Source organism: Apaloderma vittatum, unplaced genomic scaffold (assembly GCF_000703405.1).
Source record: "Apaloderma vittatum isolate BGI_N311 unplaced genomic scaffold, ASM70340v1 scaffold20782, whole genome shotgun sequence".
NCBI lineage: Eukaryota > Metazoa > Chordata > Aves > Trogoniformes > Trogonidae > Apaloderma > Apaloderma vittatum.
The window spans coordinates 4,710-19,984 of NW_009704396.1; the positions used below are offsets into that span (position 1 = coordinate 4,710).

General features: G+C 51.7%; 1 protein-coding gene across 1 annotated transcript; it reads right to left on the bottom strand.

Moving 5' to 3' along the window:
- Positions 1-15: 15 nt before the first annotated feature.
- On the bottom strand, positions 16-14,433 carry KLHDC3 (kelch domain containing 3). Its single transcript, XM_009865038.1, has 10 exons — positions 14,194-14,433; positions 11,828-12,004; positions 9,277-9,392; positions 7,867-7,938; positions 7,453-7,666; positions 7,074-7,160; positions 5,816-5,924; positions 792-865; positions 302-380; positions 16-82 (listed from the first exon to the last, which is right to left on the bottom strand). The coding sequence occupies exons 1-10, from the start codon at positions 14,345-14,347 to the stop codon at positions 16-18; spliced, it is 1,149 nt and encodes a 382-aa protein (XP_009863340.1). The 5' UTR covers positions 14,348-14,433.
- Positions 14,434-15,275: the final 842 nt, after the last annotated feature.

Genomic DNA, 15,275 nt, shown 5'->3' on the forward strand with positions numbered 1-15,275 from the left:
AGGGACGAGCCAACGTCAGCCCTGGGACGAGACGATGGGGCGGCTGATGGTGCTGTTTGTTGTCATGGCCGAGAGCTCCCATCTGTAACAAACCAATGGGATAGACTGAGAGAAAGCACGAACACAGTGCTCAGGGCTGGAGCAGCTCTGCTGCATGTCAGCCTCAGCTGTTGTCTTCAGCCCAGCCTGCGGAAAAGCTGCACAGTGCCAAAGAGGGCCCCAGGCAGTCCTCAGCCAGGGCTGGAACATCCCAAGGTGAGGGAGCACCCGTGGGGTGACTGCCCAGCAAGGCACGCAGTACCTGATGTCGTGGGGAAGGCAGGACTGGTCCAGGCTGTACTGAATCACTGCTAGTTTACACAGCGTCTTTAGACTGGGGCCTGTGGAAAGAGGGTAGTTAGCCACAGCAGTCCTCGTCTGGACATTATGGGGTGGGAGGTGTCCAAGCATGGTGCAATCAGTGCCAGAAACAGGGCTAAGCACCCCGGCCATCCCTCTGAGGGACAAGGCAGGCTGCACACCAGGGCCAGGCTGGAACGGTTTTCTGTGCTCCCACAAGAAGCCTGTGAAGAAGCACGCAAAGAGCCGTGAGTCCAGCTCAGGCCTGAAGCACAGCCGCATCTCTGGCTGGTTTGTCTCAAGCCACACACAGCCACCAGAGACAGCAGCCTGGCTCCGAGAGGCAAGCACCTGGAGCCAGGCAGGACATGGTGTGGTGCTTCACAGCAGGGCCGGCTCACAGGGCACCTTGTGGGAGAGAGGCACAAGCTGGTCAGGGAGCGCTCACGTACTGAAGTCGAGGATGTAGAGATCCGAGTGATCCATCAGGTCAAATTCGTCACCCATTCCCTCCTCTGGAGACGGGCTGCAGAAACGAAGCGAAGTGCATCAGTCACAGCCAGAATGCTTGTACACCAGTTACAGTCCCTTGGGCTCCCCAAGGGCTGAGCAAGTCCTGGACTGTTCGGGGCCCACCTGCCCCATGCAGGGGCCCTTCGATCTCTCCTGTCCCTCTGTTTTCCCCGAAGCCATTACTCTCCCAGATCCTGACAGAGCAGGCAGAGCTGCACAGAGTCAGGGACAGAAACATACACTATCTCCTCTGCAAGCCATAGCAGGGAATGTGGGAGCTGTCTCCTTCTCATGACTGATCACAGTGACTCCAGCTGCAGGCCTGCCTCTCACCTCACCTGCACCTCCAAACACAGGTCTCACTCTGGCTGGTTTCACCCTCTTCCCTCCTCAGGTACCTCATAAACTGCTCTCCAAAAACTGTGTAACCCTGGAGCCTTCCCCCAGAACTCTGCCACCCACCCTCAGGACCTGAGGAGGGTGCTAACAAACAGCTGCCTCCCAATCTAAGGCTTGTCTCAGGGCTGTATTTGCTCAGCACTTTAAGTGGGTCCAACCCTCCAAAGAGCTCTACTCAGAGAGGCAAAGCTGAGCCCCGGGATGAGGCTGAGGATGACTGAGCAGGCTGGAGCATTGACGTTACAGCGGCTCCTGAAGACAGGCTGGCATGCTTGCGTAAGCATCTGTCCCACTCTCTGTGTGATAAACAGGCCCCATGGGCTGCTCCAGGGCAGGCAGGGCCAAGCAGGCTGGCATCACCTGGAGAACCCAGCACACTGTTGGAAGCTGCCTTGGTAACACGTCAGGACTTTGGTAACAATGACTTTTTTGATCTATACACAGATCAAAATTCTGGGGCAGACAGGGGGTCAGCCCATCCCTACCCTGGCCCTAAACAACACATGGGGCACCACAACACAGCTCACACCGTGTCTTTCTACAGACCTCAGGCCAGCTTCACCTCGCAGCCAAGTGGAGGCATGCAACAGGAAGCACAGGGATTTGGGAGAACATCACAGAAGACAGGCATCCAGTCTAGGAAGAGTCAGACACTACACAGTGACACAATACAAAAATCCAAAACGCTGTGCTGGTGTCTCTAGAGAGGTAGGTGAGATAAACTGGAGACTCGAGAGGACTTTTTGCGAGGCTCTCTAGTTGTGCTGCAGGGCCACAAATCATGGGAGCCAAGACCCATCTCCAGAGACGGTGGCACACTCAGCCAGTAGCTAGTGGCCATCCAAACCTTCTGCAACTCGGAGAAGCAACAAAAGGAGCCACATGCTGCAGGCAACACTGCTGTGCTCTCCCTGCCCACCTCTGCTCTTGCTTCCCAGGGCTGCAGAGAACATCTGCAGACTGCCACATGCCATATGTACTCATCAGTCACACCATGGAAACCTGTGGGCTGGATTCTCCTGTCTGAAAGCTCTCAGGCGTACTGATGCTGCCGGGGACAGCGGCAGTGTGCATGGTGCTGCTGCAGCACTGCGGCAGGCCAGAGCGCGATAAGCCAAGCTCCTTTTCATTAGGACAATACGGAAGGTGATTTGCCTAAGTTCAGCTGTTTCTACAAAGGAGCAAAAGCAGCAGCAGAAAACAAGCACCTGAAGCAGATGCTGAAGTCTTTGCGTGGCTTACTGGCAGCTCTTTCACTGCAATAGCCATACATACCCGCTACATTAGCACAAACTCTCCAGCAAAAGCCTACAGGTTAGCAACCTGCAGCCAGGAAAAGATCCTATTTTATTAGCTTGCATTCTTCTGACTAGGCCAGCAACCGTACCGGTTTTGGATTCTGCTGTGTGAGCGCAAAGAACAACAGCACAAGGTCTGAAACAGACTCTGCCCAGCCACACACTGGTCATTGCACCAGTTCTCACACGGGTAAGATCTACTGCGATTATTTCAGCATGGGCGTTGTAGGAGAAGTGTAGAGAAAGCAGCTAGGAAACATCTGTGTGGCAGGGCAAGCACAGGCACTTCTCAGTCTGACTCAGGAATCACCATGGGCTCCAGCCACAGCTCCTCGATTGTGCCAAAATGGGGATGGCATTTCAGAAAACTGAGCATGCGTCAGGCACTGGTTGGAGCAGCAGTCAGTTAAACCAATCCCAATTAGCTGATACTCCCATCTGATGTTGGGCCTGGAACGCCAGTGAGGAGCTATGACTTCAGGCATTTCCAGGGAACAGACAGCCTCATCTACGGTTTCCTGCCTTTGCAGTTTTGGTGGAACAGCCAAAGAACGAGAGAGACATCCCCTAGCACAGAGAGACCAGCTTGTGTTGGAACAGTGCTTGGACCAGGGGAAAGCACTCCCATGGCTCTCAAGGAAAAGTGTTTTAAGTCCTGCCTTGGTTTGTGACAAAGCAATTTAGTGTGTCCTCAGTGCTTAGCTTGGACCTCACGCAGTGACTTCTCACCTCAGTGTCAGCTGCTTCCCCACCTACAACTCACTAAGCTTCACACCTCACAGAACAGGAGACAGCACCTGCCCTCCCCTGGTTCCTGGAACCCCAGCGCAAACTGCGGGGCACGGCTCGCTGCCGGCAGAGAAGACCTGTTGCTGATGGGTCCCATCTGCCCGGATACAGGCAAGAGCCCCTTTAATTCCACCCCTGTGTGCTCACCATGCCACAATCTAATCTCACATCCACGTCACAGGAAACCCTAGACCATCCCTTATCTTTCAAAGGAAGGCCAGCAGGCACCACGTCTGTGCTTTTAATCACGAACTGCAAGCAGCTAGGGAAAGCCTGGAGTTCAAGACCAGGATAGCTGCAACTCCCAGAGAGCAGGGTACGGGGCACCCCTTGGCCAGCCAGGGCCCAGCAGAAGAGCAGCTCCACATGCTGGTGAACGCTCTTGGGCCCTGCACCAAGTGCCCAGCGAGAGTCACTACTCGCTCACCAAAGCCAGGCACTTCTAAGCCTTGTCAGCCTCAAGTTAAACCTGGATGGGCATCTGTTCAGCTAAACTCTATTTTGTAGCGTTCCCTCTCCCCCTCGCTCTCCTTTACGGATGGTCCCTGCATGTTTTAGTGCTGGTGGGTTTGGGAGGAAACCAGACCAGGGCCACAGCTGTGACACAGCTAATGGGGACACTGAGCTTAGCGCTGCAGGACTTCCTGGTCACTCAAACAGGACACAAGTGACAGGATTGTTGCTGGCCACAGCAAGAGACCACAGCTGGGACAAACTCACCAGGCTCTGGGCAGGAACTACAAAAAGAAACGAAGCATTTGGACTCCACAGGCACCCTGCAGAAGCGCCTCTTGAACAGCTTTTGGCGTAAGCGAATCCTGTAGAGGAGGGCAGGAAGCAAAAGGCTTTTGCCTGCTCATCCCCCACTGCTGCTGCTAAGTGAGCTGAGCCTGCTGGCTTGCCCTCCAAGGAGCCCTGCTGGACCCCTGCGCTGCGCGCTCCCCCTCCCCCTGCCCGGGCAGGGGAGCACAGGTCAGGAGGCAGACCACAGGGAGTTCTCTGTTACAACGACTTCCTGGAAAACTTCTTATCTTGCCAGGCAGCTCCAAAATACACCTGATAACCATTACAGGAAGCGAGCACAGTCCCCACCCCCATCTCCCCCTTCCCCAGCCTGCAAGAGACAACCTTCCAGTCCAGGCAGGCTGCATGCCTGCTTGCCAGCAGCCCTTCCTATTCCAAACCGCACCGGGCTTGAGCCTGGATTAAGGAACGAGTTGAATACTGGAGTCGTTCAGTGGAGAAGACAAGGCACTGCCTGGGGCAGAGGTGGACCAAAGTGCAGAAAGCTGGTTTTCAATTTTTCTCTTGTGGTTTGCTAGTATTGCCTAGGAGTGCCTAGGTTTAACATCAGAGTTCAGCTACTGCTGTAATACAGATCCACACCACAGCATCCAGAGAGAGCAGCCAGAGCATCCAGAACTACCACCAAGCCTTACAGCACATGCAGCAGCACCTCGTATCTGTTGAGGAGACTGGATAAACTCAGCACCTCTGCAAACCTCACTGGCACTAAGCACCCCCTCACACCCACACGGACATCCTGCAGCTCAGCACACACCTCCAGCACTCCTAGGGCCTGAAGGCCCTTCACTCCATCATACACTGGCATGGTCAGCCCATCAGCAGAACCAGCCCTGCCTTGTCCTCTGCCTCAACATGTCTTCAGAAATATCCCCAAAAAGCCACTGCCAGCGTCCCAGAGAAAGCTCTAAAGCATGCGGATGGCTGAAAGCATTTCAGATGTCTCCGCAAGGTAGATGCTGGCAAATAGGCCTGTGCTGGAGAGCTGCAATTTGTCACTCCAGACAGTACAGAGCGTGTCCTGGTGATGGGCCACTTCCTTTCTTTTAGCAGCTGTTAAGACTCTTGGCCACATCCAGTGGCCCTGCACCCTAACAGTATCAATTCTAGTGTTTGACAGCTAAATCCTTAACACCAGGTGCCTTTTGTGAATGGAAACTTTGCTGAGGAACATTGGCACAAATGAGAATGTCATGTGTACGGGCTTCTTAAACAGCTCCCAGCTGAGATGACATCCCACTGCAGATACCACACTTGCCAGCAAAAGAAAAACTCTTGTGGGAGAAGCAGGGCAGCTTGTAGGGGACAATAAATCAGTCTGAGGTCTGCTACAGCAAAGCAAATTAGGATACTTGTCCTTCTGGTGGCAGGACCTCCTCCCCGCTCCCTAACACCTTTCACACTTGACCCTCTTGAACAGCATGTTCTGCCTCTATGTGTATGAGAAGGCTCGCCACTAGGTGCTTTACAAGCGCACGTGACATCTTCCATCTCCCTTTTGGCCCTTTTGCCGCGTAACCCTGATCTATGTGATTTCTTACATTTGAAAGGTAGACTGACAGCTGTCATCTGCTTCTGAAGGGCATCTGGCTATGGCAAGGGGCACAGCGTGAAGGGATGCAGTGCTGAAGGGAACAGCAAACCCTCTCACAGAGCCACCCCACACAACTCACCTGGTGCCTCCAAAGAGAATGATTTTGTCCCCCACTCTGCAGCAGCACTGCCGGCGTCGAGGACATGGGCCCTTCCCCTTGGGCTCAATCTTCCTCCAAGACAGAGAAACTAAGGGGTGGAAAAGAGTGCACCAGCTTGTCACAAAAGCCTGGCCAAGAGCCAGGTATGAGATGGTTATGGTTTTAAACAGATCACAGCAAAACCGGAGGCCCCAGACACCAGCTAGCCAACACCCACCCTCCCTGTTGACCTTCTCACTAGTGGCAAAATGATGCATTTCTCTGAGGTTGTTGCCAAAGCGCTGCTTAGACGTCAGGCACAGCCCTGGAGCTCTGCCTGCTGAGAAGCGAGCGGCAGGTCGAAGCCTCCTGCTTGCAAAGCCTGGGAGTCAGGAGGCACAGGCTGCCACAACAGGGAGCTGTGCAGGGCAGAGCTCCACGAGCAGGCGGCCACAGCCTGCTTTCCCCAGCGTCCTCCTGCCGCCCGGATCCGGGGGGAGACCCAGGAACCAGCTCCACCTGCTGGCAACCACTGTGAAAGCAGAGCATCCTCACAGAGTGGAGACTGCAGGAACAGCTTGGTCGTGGGAAGGGAGCACGGGGAACTGAACGAGTGGAGAAAATAGCAGCCTTCATCCTTGCTGCTCTCTGCGGCAAGGATGCTGGGGCATGATTAATCACTAACACAGCACTAAAACCTTCAGGAGCTTTCACATTAGCTCAGAGATCAGCTTGGGGAACAGTAAGTTGGCTGCTCTCAGGTAACTTTACTGTGGAAGGCAATTAGCAAACAAAATCAGTGTAATGGATTGTGAAAAGTGCTTGAGGACCTTGAAACAGTTCACAGCTGACTGATATTCAGGGTACTAGCTGAAGAGCCACCCCTTCTGCTTCACAGTTTGATCTGGTACCAAGAGAGTGTGGTACGGTGATCCTGCAGCTTGAGTGGTTTCTCCAGCTCCCGTAACTCCATTGTTTTCCCTTATTTTCTGCCAACACTTCCACGTATTCAAGAACAAGACAAAGTTTTGCCAGCCACCCTTTGATTAGCTGTGTCTTCCAGCAACACCTCCTTTTCTACTTTCTAACTGAGATTCGGAGGCAGTCTGAGGAACAGCAGGGGTCCCAAGCACAGTGGCAAATTCCGGTCAAAAGAGCCAGCCCCCACCAAGCAGGCTCCTAGCTGGCAGAGTACACTCATCTGAGCACTCACACCCTTGAGGGCCTTGAGCACTATCACTGCAATAAGTATAAATACCTGGATTGAATTTCCAGAGGTCGTGGAAGTGTCTGTTCAGGCGTGCGTTGTAGCCACCAAACACATAGAGCTCGCCGTTGTAGCTGACTGTTGGGAGCAAGCACAGACATCAGTGTGCCACTCAAGGCAGAGAGCCCAGCAGGCCCCTGTCCCAGCACCAAATAGAAAGCAAAGTGGTGCTGGCTGTCCACCTTGGCTGACATCACCTTCACGTGCAGGGCTATGCACGAGGCTTTTCGGGGGGCAGCAGCTTTCCAGAGAAGCCAGGCTCTGCGCACCCCTTGTTAACCCACATCTCCATCCAGCAGACCAGACACCCTTTCTGAGGCAGGCAGGAATCTCCTTCCGCTGTCCTCCTCCCCAAGAGACCCACACTCACATGCCGAATGGCTCCGTCGGCCTTCAGGAAGCACCGGAGTTGGAGGGGAGTCCAGCCAGGAGTTTGTTTCTGTATCAAATACTTTAATGCGGTTACAGTAGATCTCGTTGTTGGAGTGAAATGGCCCAAAACGATCAGCTCTGCCACCAAATACGTACATCTTTGTTCCAATGATGGTAGCTGAGTGGAAGTCTCTCCAGCGAGCTGGTGTACCCTGCAGAGACAGAATTCAACAGAAAAAGAAGCGGGCAGATTACCCAAGGAGGTGACACATCTCGATGGGGAAGCTGTCCAGCCTTCTCCTGCAGATCCCAGCCACACCAGACAGAAGCTGCGAGACAAGTGTGGGCAGGTTCCCCAGAGAATACCAGATAAGAGACTTCCTTCAAAAATGAGTGAAAAGCAGACACTGACCTTGGCAGAGATTAAGGTCCACATCATGTTCGTGGTGTCCAATTTGTGGATATCATTTGAAAAGCAGTCAGCCTGGAAGAGAGCGGGGCAGCCTAGTCACAAAGGGACCGAGAAGCCCGGTCGCATCTGGCCCCAGGAAGGATGCTGTCCTACACACCTGGAGCATCCCTTTGGAGTCAGTACTTCCAAAGACACGTGGTGCTCGCTCCAAAATGTCAGGGTAGGCAGCACACTTAACAAGAGGGAGGCAAAGCCCATATCTCCTCTAAGCTGTCCTGCCTCTCCCTGCCACTTTCCCATTGATTTAGTGCTCAATTCCACTCTCCAAGGTTGTTCTGCATGCAAGGCGTACATTCACAGCAGAACCCTGCCTCCACTCCGTGCCACAACAGAAGAAAGGGGCACTAGCAGGACAGTCAAACCGGCTCTGGGCTAAGGCCACCCGATGGGACGCAGAAGCTAAGGCTACTTCTAGGAAGGTAAATATCCAGGAGCAAGTATGCTTGGGGTTCCGAGGATCCCACAACATTCATCTGCACTGAGCTGCCTGGAAGAGCCTGGATTCAGATGAACAGCACAGACTCCTGCTTCTCCAAGCGAGAGGGATAGCAACGAGGCAGCTACCGGCTTGTTTGGTCTTAGTTAAAAACAAACCACATCTAAATTGCTCCTGCTGCTGTAATCAAGAGTGTGGATTTGGCACGCTGTTGTCCTCAGAAGAGGGGGAGTAACCAACAGACTGCCTCCAAATAAACAGATGTGACTTTGCACAGCTTTTCTGGAGCCTGTGGGTAGGCCGAAATGATATTTACCCACTTCTTAAGATCAGAGCATAAGGATTTGCTCAAAGGAGCATTAGGCACACTGACAGCTAGTGGCAGGATGGCCTTCGGCTCAAGGTATTCTTAATGGGAGGGTGAGCAAGTGTTTGCTGGAGGGGATCAGCATGATCTGAGAGCAGATACCCAATAGAGGGAACATGCATCAGATTAGGACAGAAACATCAACACCACAGGCATTGGAAAGAAATTTCTGGCTCATTTCACAGCCAAATTAAAATAAGTGTAGATCAATATATATTTATTTTAAAAATATGTATTTATCTATCTAAAATTGGCTGAGAAATAAGCCAGAAATAAAAGTAATTATATTTTAACCTCTATATAAATCTCTATCTGTTGGGGAAGAAAAGAAAAATACCTGGCATTTTTTATGCCTACTTTTCCAACTACCTTCTCTGCAAAACAATGAACGTGACCTGGGTAATTAATGCCATAACTTTGCTGAGCTATAAAACGAAAGCAACTACGGACACAAATATGCCCCTGTATCCTGTCTTTACCCAGTGTCCTGGGTAGAACACCCTCTTTCCCAAGGGATCGCTTAATAACACTTACAGAGACTACTCACCAGCTGTTCATAGCCTCCGAAGATAAACATGCTCTTTGCCAGGACACAAGCTGAGTGCCCATCTCTCGCTCCTGGGACCATTCCAGACACCTTTGGCGTGAACCACTTGTGCGTGTCTGAAACAAAACAGGAGGCAACGCTAAAATAACGCAGTAGATGATGGGACGGGATAGTTCTTTACTACTCTTATTCACTTCTAAGACAGTAATTCTTCTCTCAGGCACAGCACTTAATTCTCTGGAGAGGCTACAAGCTTTTTCAGACAAGGGCACCTGCCTGAGCCTCCACAGAGGTGATCGGCTCCTGGGCACGGCTGCTGCCTCTGCCTGGGCTCACAAACATCTCATGTGTTAAGTGTGAGTAGTACAGCGCTGCTTGAGCAATGTTATTTTTATTGAATCTCTTGCAAAGCCTACTTGTGAGTCACTTATCAACCCTGCATTTACAGTTTCAATTACCATGAAGCGATGATGTTAAGTGGCTCAAGTGACCTCGCGGTGTGGAAGTGCTCACTAACTGACTGAGGAAAAGCAGCCCTCTCAAATCCAGGCAGAAGTCACTTAACCAACATGCTCACCGTGTCAACAGAGCTGCTGTGCACATCCCCGCCTCTGCAGCACAGCTCTTCCCTATCTTATCTACTCCTCTTGTAACATTCTCATCTCCTCTTCAAGGGGGAGTCTTCCTCACTCTTCACCTTTTGTGGTTCCCTTCACGCTGCTCCCCATGAGCCTGCAACCAGCCAGGTTCAGGCCCTTAGCCTGCACACTCCAGGGGCAGCCTTGAGTTAGGGGAGAACTTTAAACCCAGCCAGACCTGTTCTCCATGCCAGGGCAACAGAGAGCAAAGCCAGCAACTCACTGACACGTGCAAGCAGGCACCTGTCCCAAGAGCCCAGAGAGGCACAGATAAGCCTTGAGGCAGCAGGAGACATTCCCCCCACCATCCCTAGCTGCTGAGAGTTGCCAAGAGCAGCGCTTATTTCAGGAAGCGGCAACATGGGAGCCAAAGCAACATTCTTCAAGAGGATAATTTCTCTGAACTTGGCCTGTGGCCACAGCTACCCACCTAGGCTCCAGCTGGAACCACAGAAAGGGTCTTGCAAGGTCAACAGAATCCCTGGGCAGCCTCTAGTGAAAGAGCTGCAGCAGCTATCGAGTTCCTTTCCTTCATGGGGCTTATTTCAGGAAGCGGCAACATGGGAGCCAAAGCAACATTCTTCAAGAGGATAATTTCTCTGAACTTGGCCTGTGGCCACAGCTACCCACCTAGGCTCCAGCTGGAACCACAGAAAGGGTCTTGCAAGGTCAACAGAATCCCTGGGCAGCCTCTAGTGAAAGAGCTGCAGCAGCTATCGAGTTCCTTTCCTTCATGGGGCTGCTTCCGAGCCCAGTCACACAGCAACAGCACGTCAAATTAGAGATGGAAAAGACCTCGATTTGTGATCTGCTCAGCACTGCAGAGGACAAAATTGCACTCAGCCAGGACTTTATCCAGCCTGATGCGACTCCTACAGTGGAATTCACAGCACAGATCTGTGACTACGACTGCCAGCCTCGCTTTCCAGGATCAGCAGAGGACAGGCACAGCATGTACGGACAGCTGCACAGGGTTCGGACCAGGACTGAAGTCTGGCCTTTCCGTTAATTTTCACTTAATGCTAAAGCACTGCCATCGGCAGGAGACCAGGCAGCTCCAACTACAAGGCCTCTGTGTAGGCAGAGGTTTTACTGGTGGCTTCCCATCTGCATCTGTCAGGGGAAGGGGGAAACCCTGTGCCCAGAGAGCAGCTCTAAGCTGTGAGAAGAGAACCCATGACCAAGCACCAGAGCAAGCAGTTTCCTTGCGAGTCCAGCAGGCCAGTTACTAGCCAGTACGGCTAGATGGATTTGCCTCTAGAATCCAGATATAGTCTCTTCTTTTCCTGACACTCCTGCCCACACAGTTTCTGATGGTGCCTGTTCTCCCCAGGTGCTCCAGCAGCACTAGGGAGAAGCCAACCAGAAAGCTCAAGGAGTTTTGTTTCAGGTTTCCCTAACTTAACACATGCTTCCCCTTATTTTGCCATCCTGTTCCTAACTACTTCTGTGTTTTATTCCTCAGTCTCCTTCATGCTTTCAGAAAGAAGGATCACGTGGAGAGGAACTACAATCCTCAAGACCTCTAGCACCTCCTTGCTGCAACCTACAGCCACAGCTAAGGAACAATACATCACACAGAGAGAACACTTCGGTTACAGTTACTAACAGAGAGAGCACACAAAGCTTACAGAAAAATTAAAACCAGTTTGACTGTCAGACAAGCTCAGTAATCCCTGTTCAAAGGCTTTTACAGAGAGCAAAGTGTGCAGGCACACTGGCTGCCCTGCTCCCATTCCAAGCCTGCTGAAAGGGCCACCAACATCAATTCCCCATTTGCACCATTTCCTCCAGACTGTCACTTCGCGGAGACCGAGGGACAAGAAAACAAGCTGGGGAACAGTATCATGGAGCAGAGAGAAGGTCTCATCAAGAGCAGCTGTGCCAAGGAAGTGTGAGAGACTGGAACTTACTGACATCAAAGGCATAGAGCACGTTGCAGGCTCCCTCAGTGTCGTTGCGACCACCCCATATGTAGACGGTGTCGTCTATGAGCACTGCTGAGTGCCCATACCTCATGTAGGGCACCTCTCTCACATGGTCTCGGCTGTTGGTCCACACTGGAGGCAACTTGATCCACCGCAGAGACACTGAAAGCGTAAATTTGAGCCCATGTCAAATGCTAAGCCCGCTGTGCATGCCCGCAGCACATACCTCATCCTGCGTGGCGCTTTTTCCCCCTCCTATAACAAGGTGGAGAATCAAGCTAATAAGCAAGACAAAGCTGTGTCTGACTCTGAGTAGCAGATAAGTAAGGAATATGGAAGCACAGTTTTCCACAAGTCCTCACCACTGGTGAGACTAGAGGAAGCACTGGAGGACCAGAGGACTCTGGACAGAAATAGGCTCCATTCTGCATCAATTACACTGAATGGCTCATCCTAGACTGCGAGTGGAGGTACAGAACACACACAAAAATAAATAGGGAAAGGAAAAAGTGCAGAGGCGATAATGAATGCAGACACTACTTCAGGCTAGTGACATTTTTAAAGACTGAAAGAATGGCAGCACAGGAATAATTCACTTCAACATGCAAGGGAACACATCTGAAGGCATCATTTGGACTCGCAGTTTAAGTGCAATTTAAGTAAAGCAAAACAGCAGCTTTGTGTTGCTTTTGTGTTGTTTTTGAAACTGAGACAGCTGTCTGTCTCCTTTACCCCCACCCATACTCTCCCTGTTAACCCTGGGTTACTAACAGGAATTCCTCATGATTACAGGTTGCCCTTCCTGGCAGCCTGTGTGTCACGTTCAACAGCAGCCAAGGGCAGTCACCAGGTATTGCAGGGTTAGTGACAGCACAGGAGTCACAGCGAGTGTTACATGGCCATTAAATAACAGCCCCCAGACACCCTCCCTCTACCAAATATACAGCCTCCAGTTTTGTTTTAAGTATGAAGATAACACAAAAATAGAGCAGAAAACTGTCTGCAGTTTCCCTGAAAGAATAACATAGGGAAAGGTAAAGGGTCAGGCGTCTTGAAAGGTGAGCATCTACCCCACAGGCAGAAAGGGCGCTGAAGAAGCACAGCCCATGGTGAAGTCAAGTCAGGTGGGATGTTTCCTACCCAAAGCACGTTTTCCTCTTTGGAAGACTGAAAGAGATCATACAAAATCTGGTATCTTAGCTTCAGCACTGGAACCTGGTAAGGCTAACTGAGTGAGGGCTTGGGAAGCCAGCGTCACCTCCCAAGTGGTAGCTGCAGCATCGTGACACTTTTAATATTTGGGAGGGGTAAGAGCATTCCTTTGGGCACAGTAATTACGCTTCCACCATAAGAGCAGTGCTCTGCTGGCACGTTTACAAGCTACAACATTCAACTGTCTCTCACAAGATCCTGAGCTACACTGTGAGCAGGTCACCTCAGCAGCCCTGTTGTAATCAATGCTTTTATCCACTACTGCACAAGTCAGTCTTCTCCACAGTCGGGTTTAGAAGAGGGAATTCACTGCACCTTACAGGCAAACTATAGTTTATCTGTCAGGCGTGTGTCATGAGAGCGCTCAGTGTGCTGTCCAGTCTGCAAAACTGGTCAGTGGTTCTTTGCTCTTGTCTCTGTTCAGCTGGACCCATCCAAACAACTGTGAGGTTCTTCAACCACCTGCCTAATCACAGGGAAATCCTTCACAGACCAGTTCAGTAACGCCGTCAGTTCAGAGAACACTGAATCAAGAAAAAGAACCTCTCCCAGCACAGTCACAGCTCCAGCTCAGCCACCTGACAGATACAGGCTACCCTACACAAATGTTTCCAGCTCCGGATGTTTCTCTCAGCTATGCTGTGAATCAAAATGGGAAGGCCTCCACCCCAGCCACATGTCCCCACTGACTCCACCACGCTGGCCAGTGGCTGCCAGCTGTCTCCACAGGGAAACAACTCGGGACTCTACACTTGGAGACTTAACTGAGTGCACTGGCTCCCAGCCTGCCCCTTCCACACCAAAGGCAGCTGAGCACGGTCACACCACAAGCTAAACCTTGCCTCTTTGCACCCAGCTGAGTTAGTGTTCACAGAGAACAAGTACAAAACAAGCCAATGGCTCTGTGGTTACTCCTAGTGAGTCCTTATCCTAGCAGTTTGCCAGACTACAACCCCTCTGTGCCCTGCTCCTGAAGCTGCAAATACAGGGCTGCACAAGGGAAGAGGCTCCCATCTACTCACATAACTTTTCTGGAAATTAGAGTCAGTCAGCCTGTTACACAGTGTAAGAATGGGCAAGAAAACTAATAACTGAGCCCAGCACCACCACCCCTTCGTGCACCACAAGGACGCATTTACCTGCGTTAAAAACGTGGACATCAATCTGCCGCAGAGTCTCATAGTCTTCTCCAGAACAATATCCGCCAAAGGAATAGACCTTGTGTCCGACGGCCACAGCCGCGTGGTTCACCCTCCGCGGCCCACCTTCCAAGTGCACTGCCCACCGTAGCATTCCTTCCCGCAAGCCAGAGAGTCTTCAGGGCCGCCAGCGCCACAGCCACATGCTTCCTGGGCCACCACGACGTCGCCTGGCTCTGTAACAGAGACAGAACGCTAAAATCTGTCTCGCAGGTCTTCCCATCTCACTTGAACACCAACTACAAAGGTCACATTACTGTATCTTCACTCATCTGCCTCCCAGCTGGAGACAATTTTACTCTCGCCTTGGGAAGGAGACGCAAGCGTAACCTGAGCAAGGCTCAGAAGAGCGAGCAGAGATGCCTTCACATACGAAAACCCCTCAGGGTGGCTGTACAGGCAGCGCAAGCCGAGCACCTTGGGCGAAGGCAGCCGAGTGCTGCACGCCCAGCCATGCCCTGGTCATGTACACACCATGTACGTGCCAGAACAATTTGTCCGCATGAATGAAATCACACAGCGAGAGCCAACTGTGAAGGTGAAAAGAACAGAGCCAGAGGGAAGACAGCGTGCTCTTCAGACCAGTCGTAAGAAACAGCAGAGGAAAATATTAAAAAAAACTCACCCAAAACACTCAGCAAAAAAACCGCAAAGAACCACTGTCACATAAAGCAAACAGCTCCCCGGTACTGGACCGGACCCTAACACCAGCGCTTGGACTCACTGGTTTGAGCACTAGAGGCCAGCTCGATTAAACGCAAGAGAACAGAAGCCCCCCTCGTCTGGGAAGAAAGCTCTTTGTGAAAGATCAGAAACAGGCCTTTTTCTCTTGCAGTAAATCCAGACGTAACAATGGAAACTGTGTGACATCATATCTCAGTCAAGAAAGTGATATGTTTCATACTTCAAACAGATGGCTTAGATCAGCTTTTAGAGAAGTCACCACGGCTGGTTTTCCCAGGCATTCCCCTTTCTGTCTAAGAATCAGGAGCACAGTCCTGCCTAGGTGCTTCTGAAAAAGC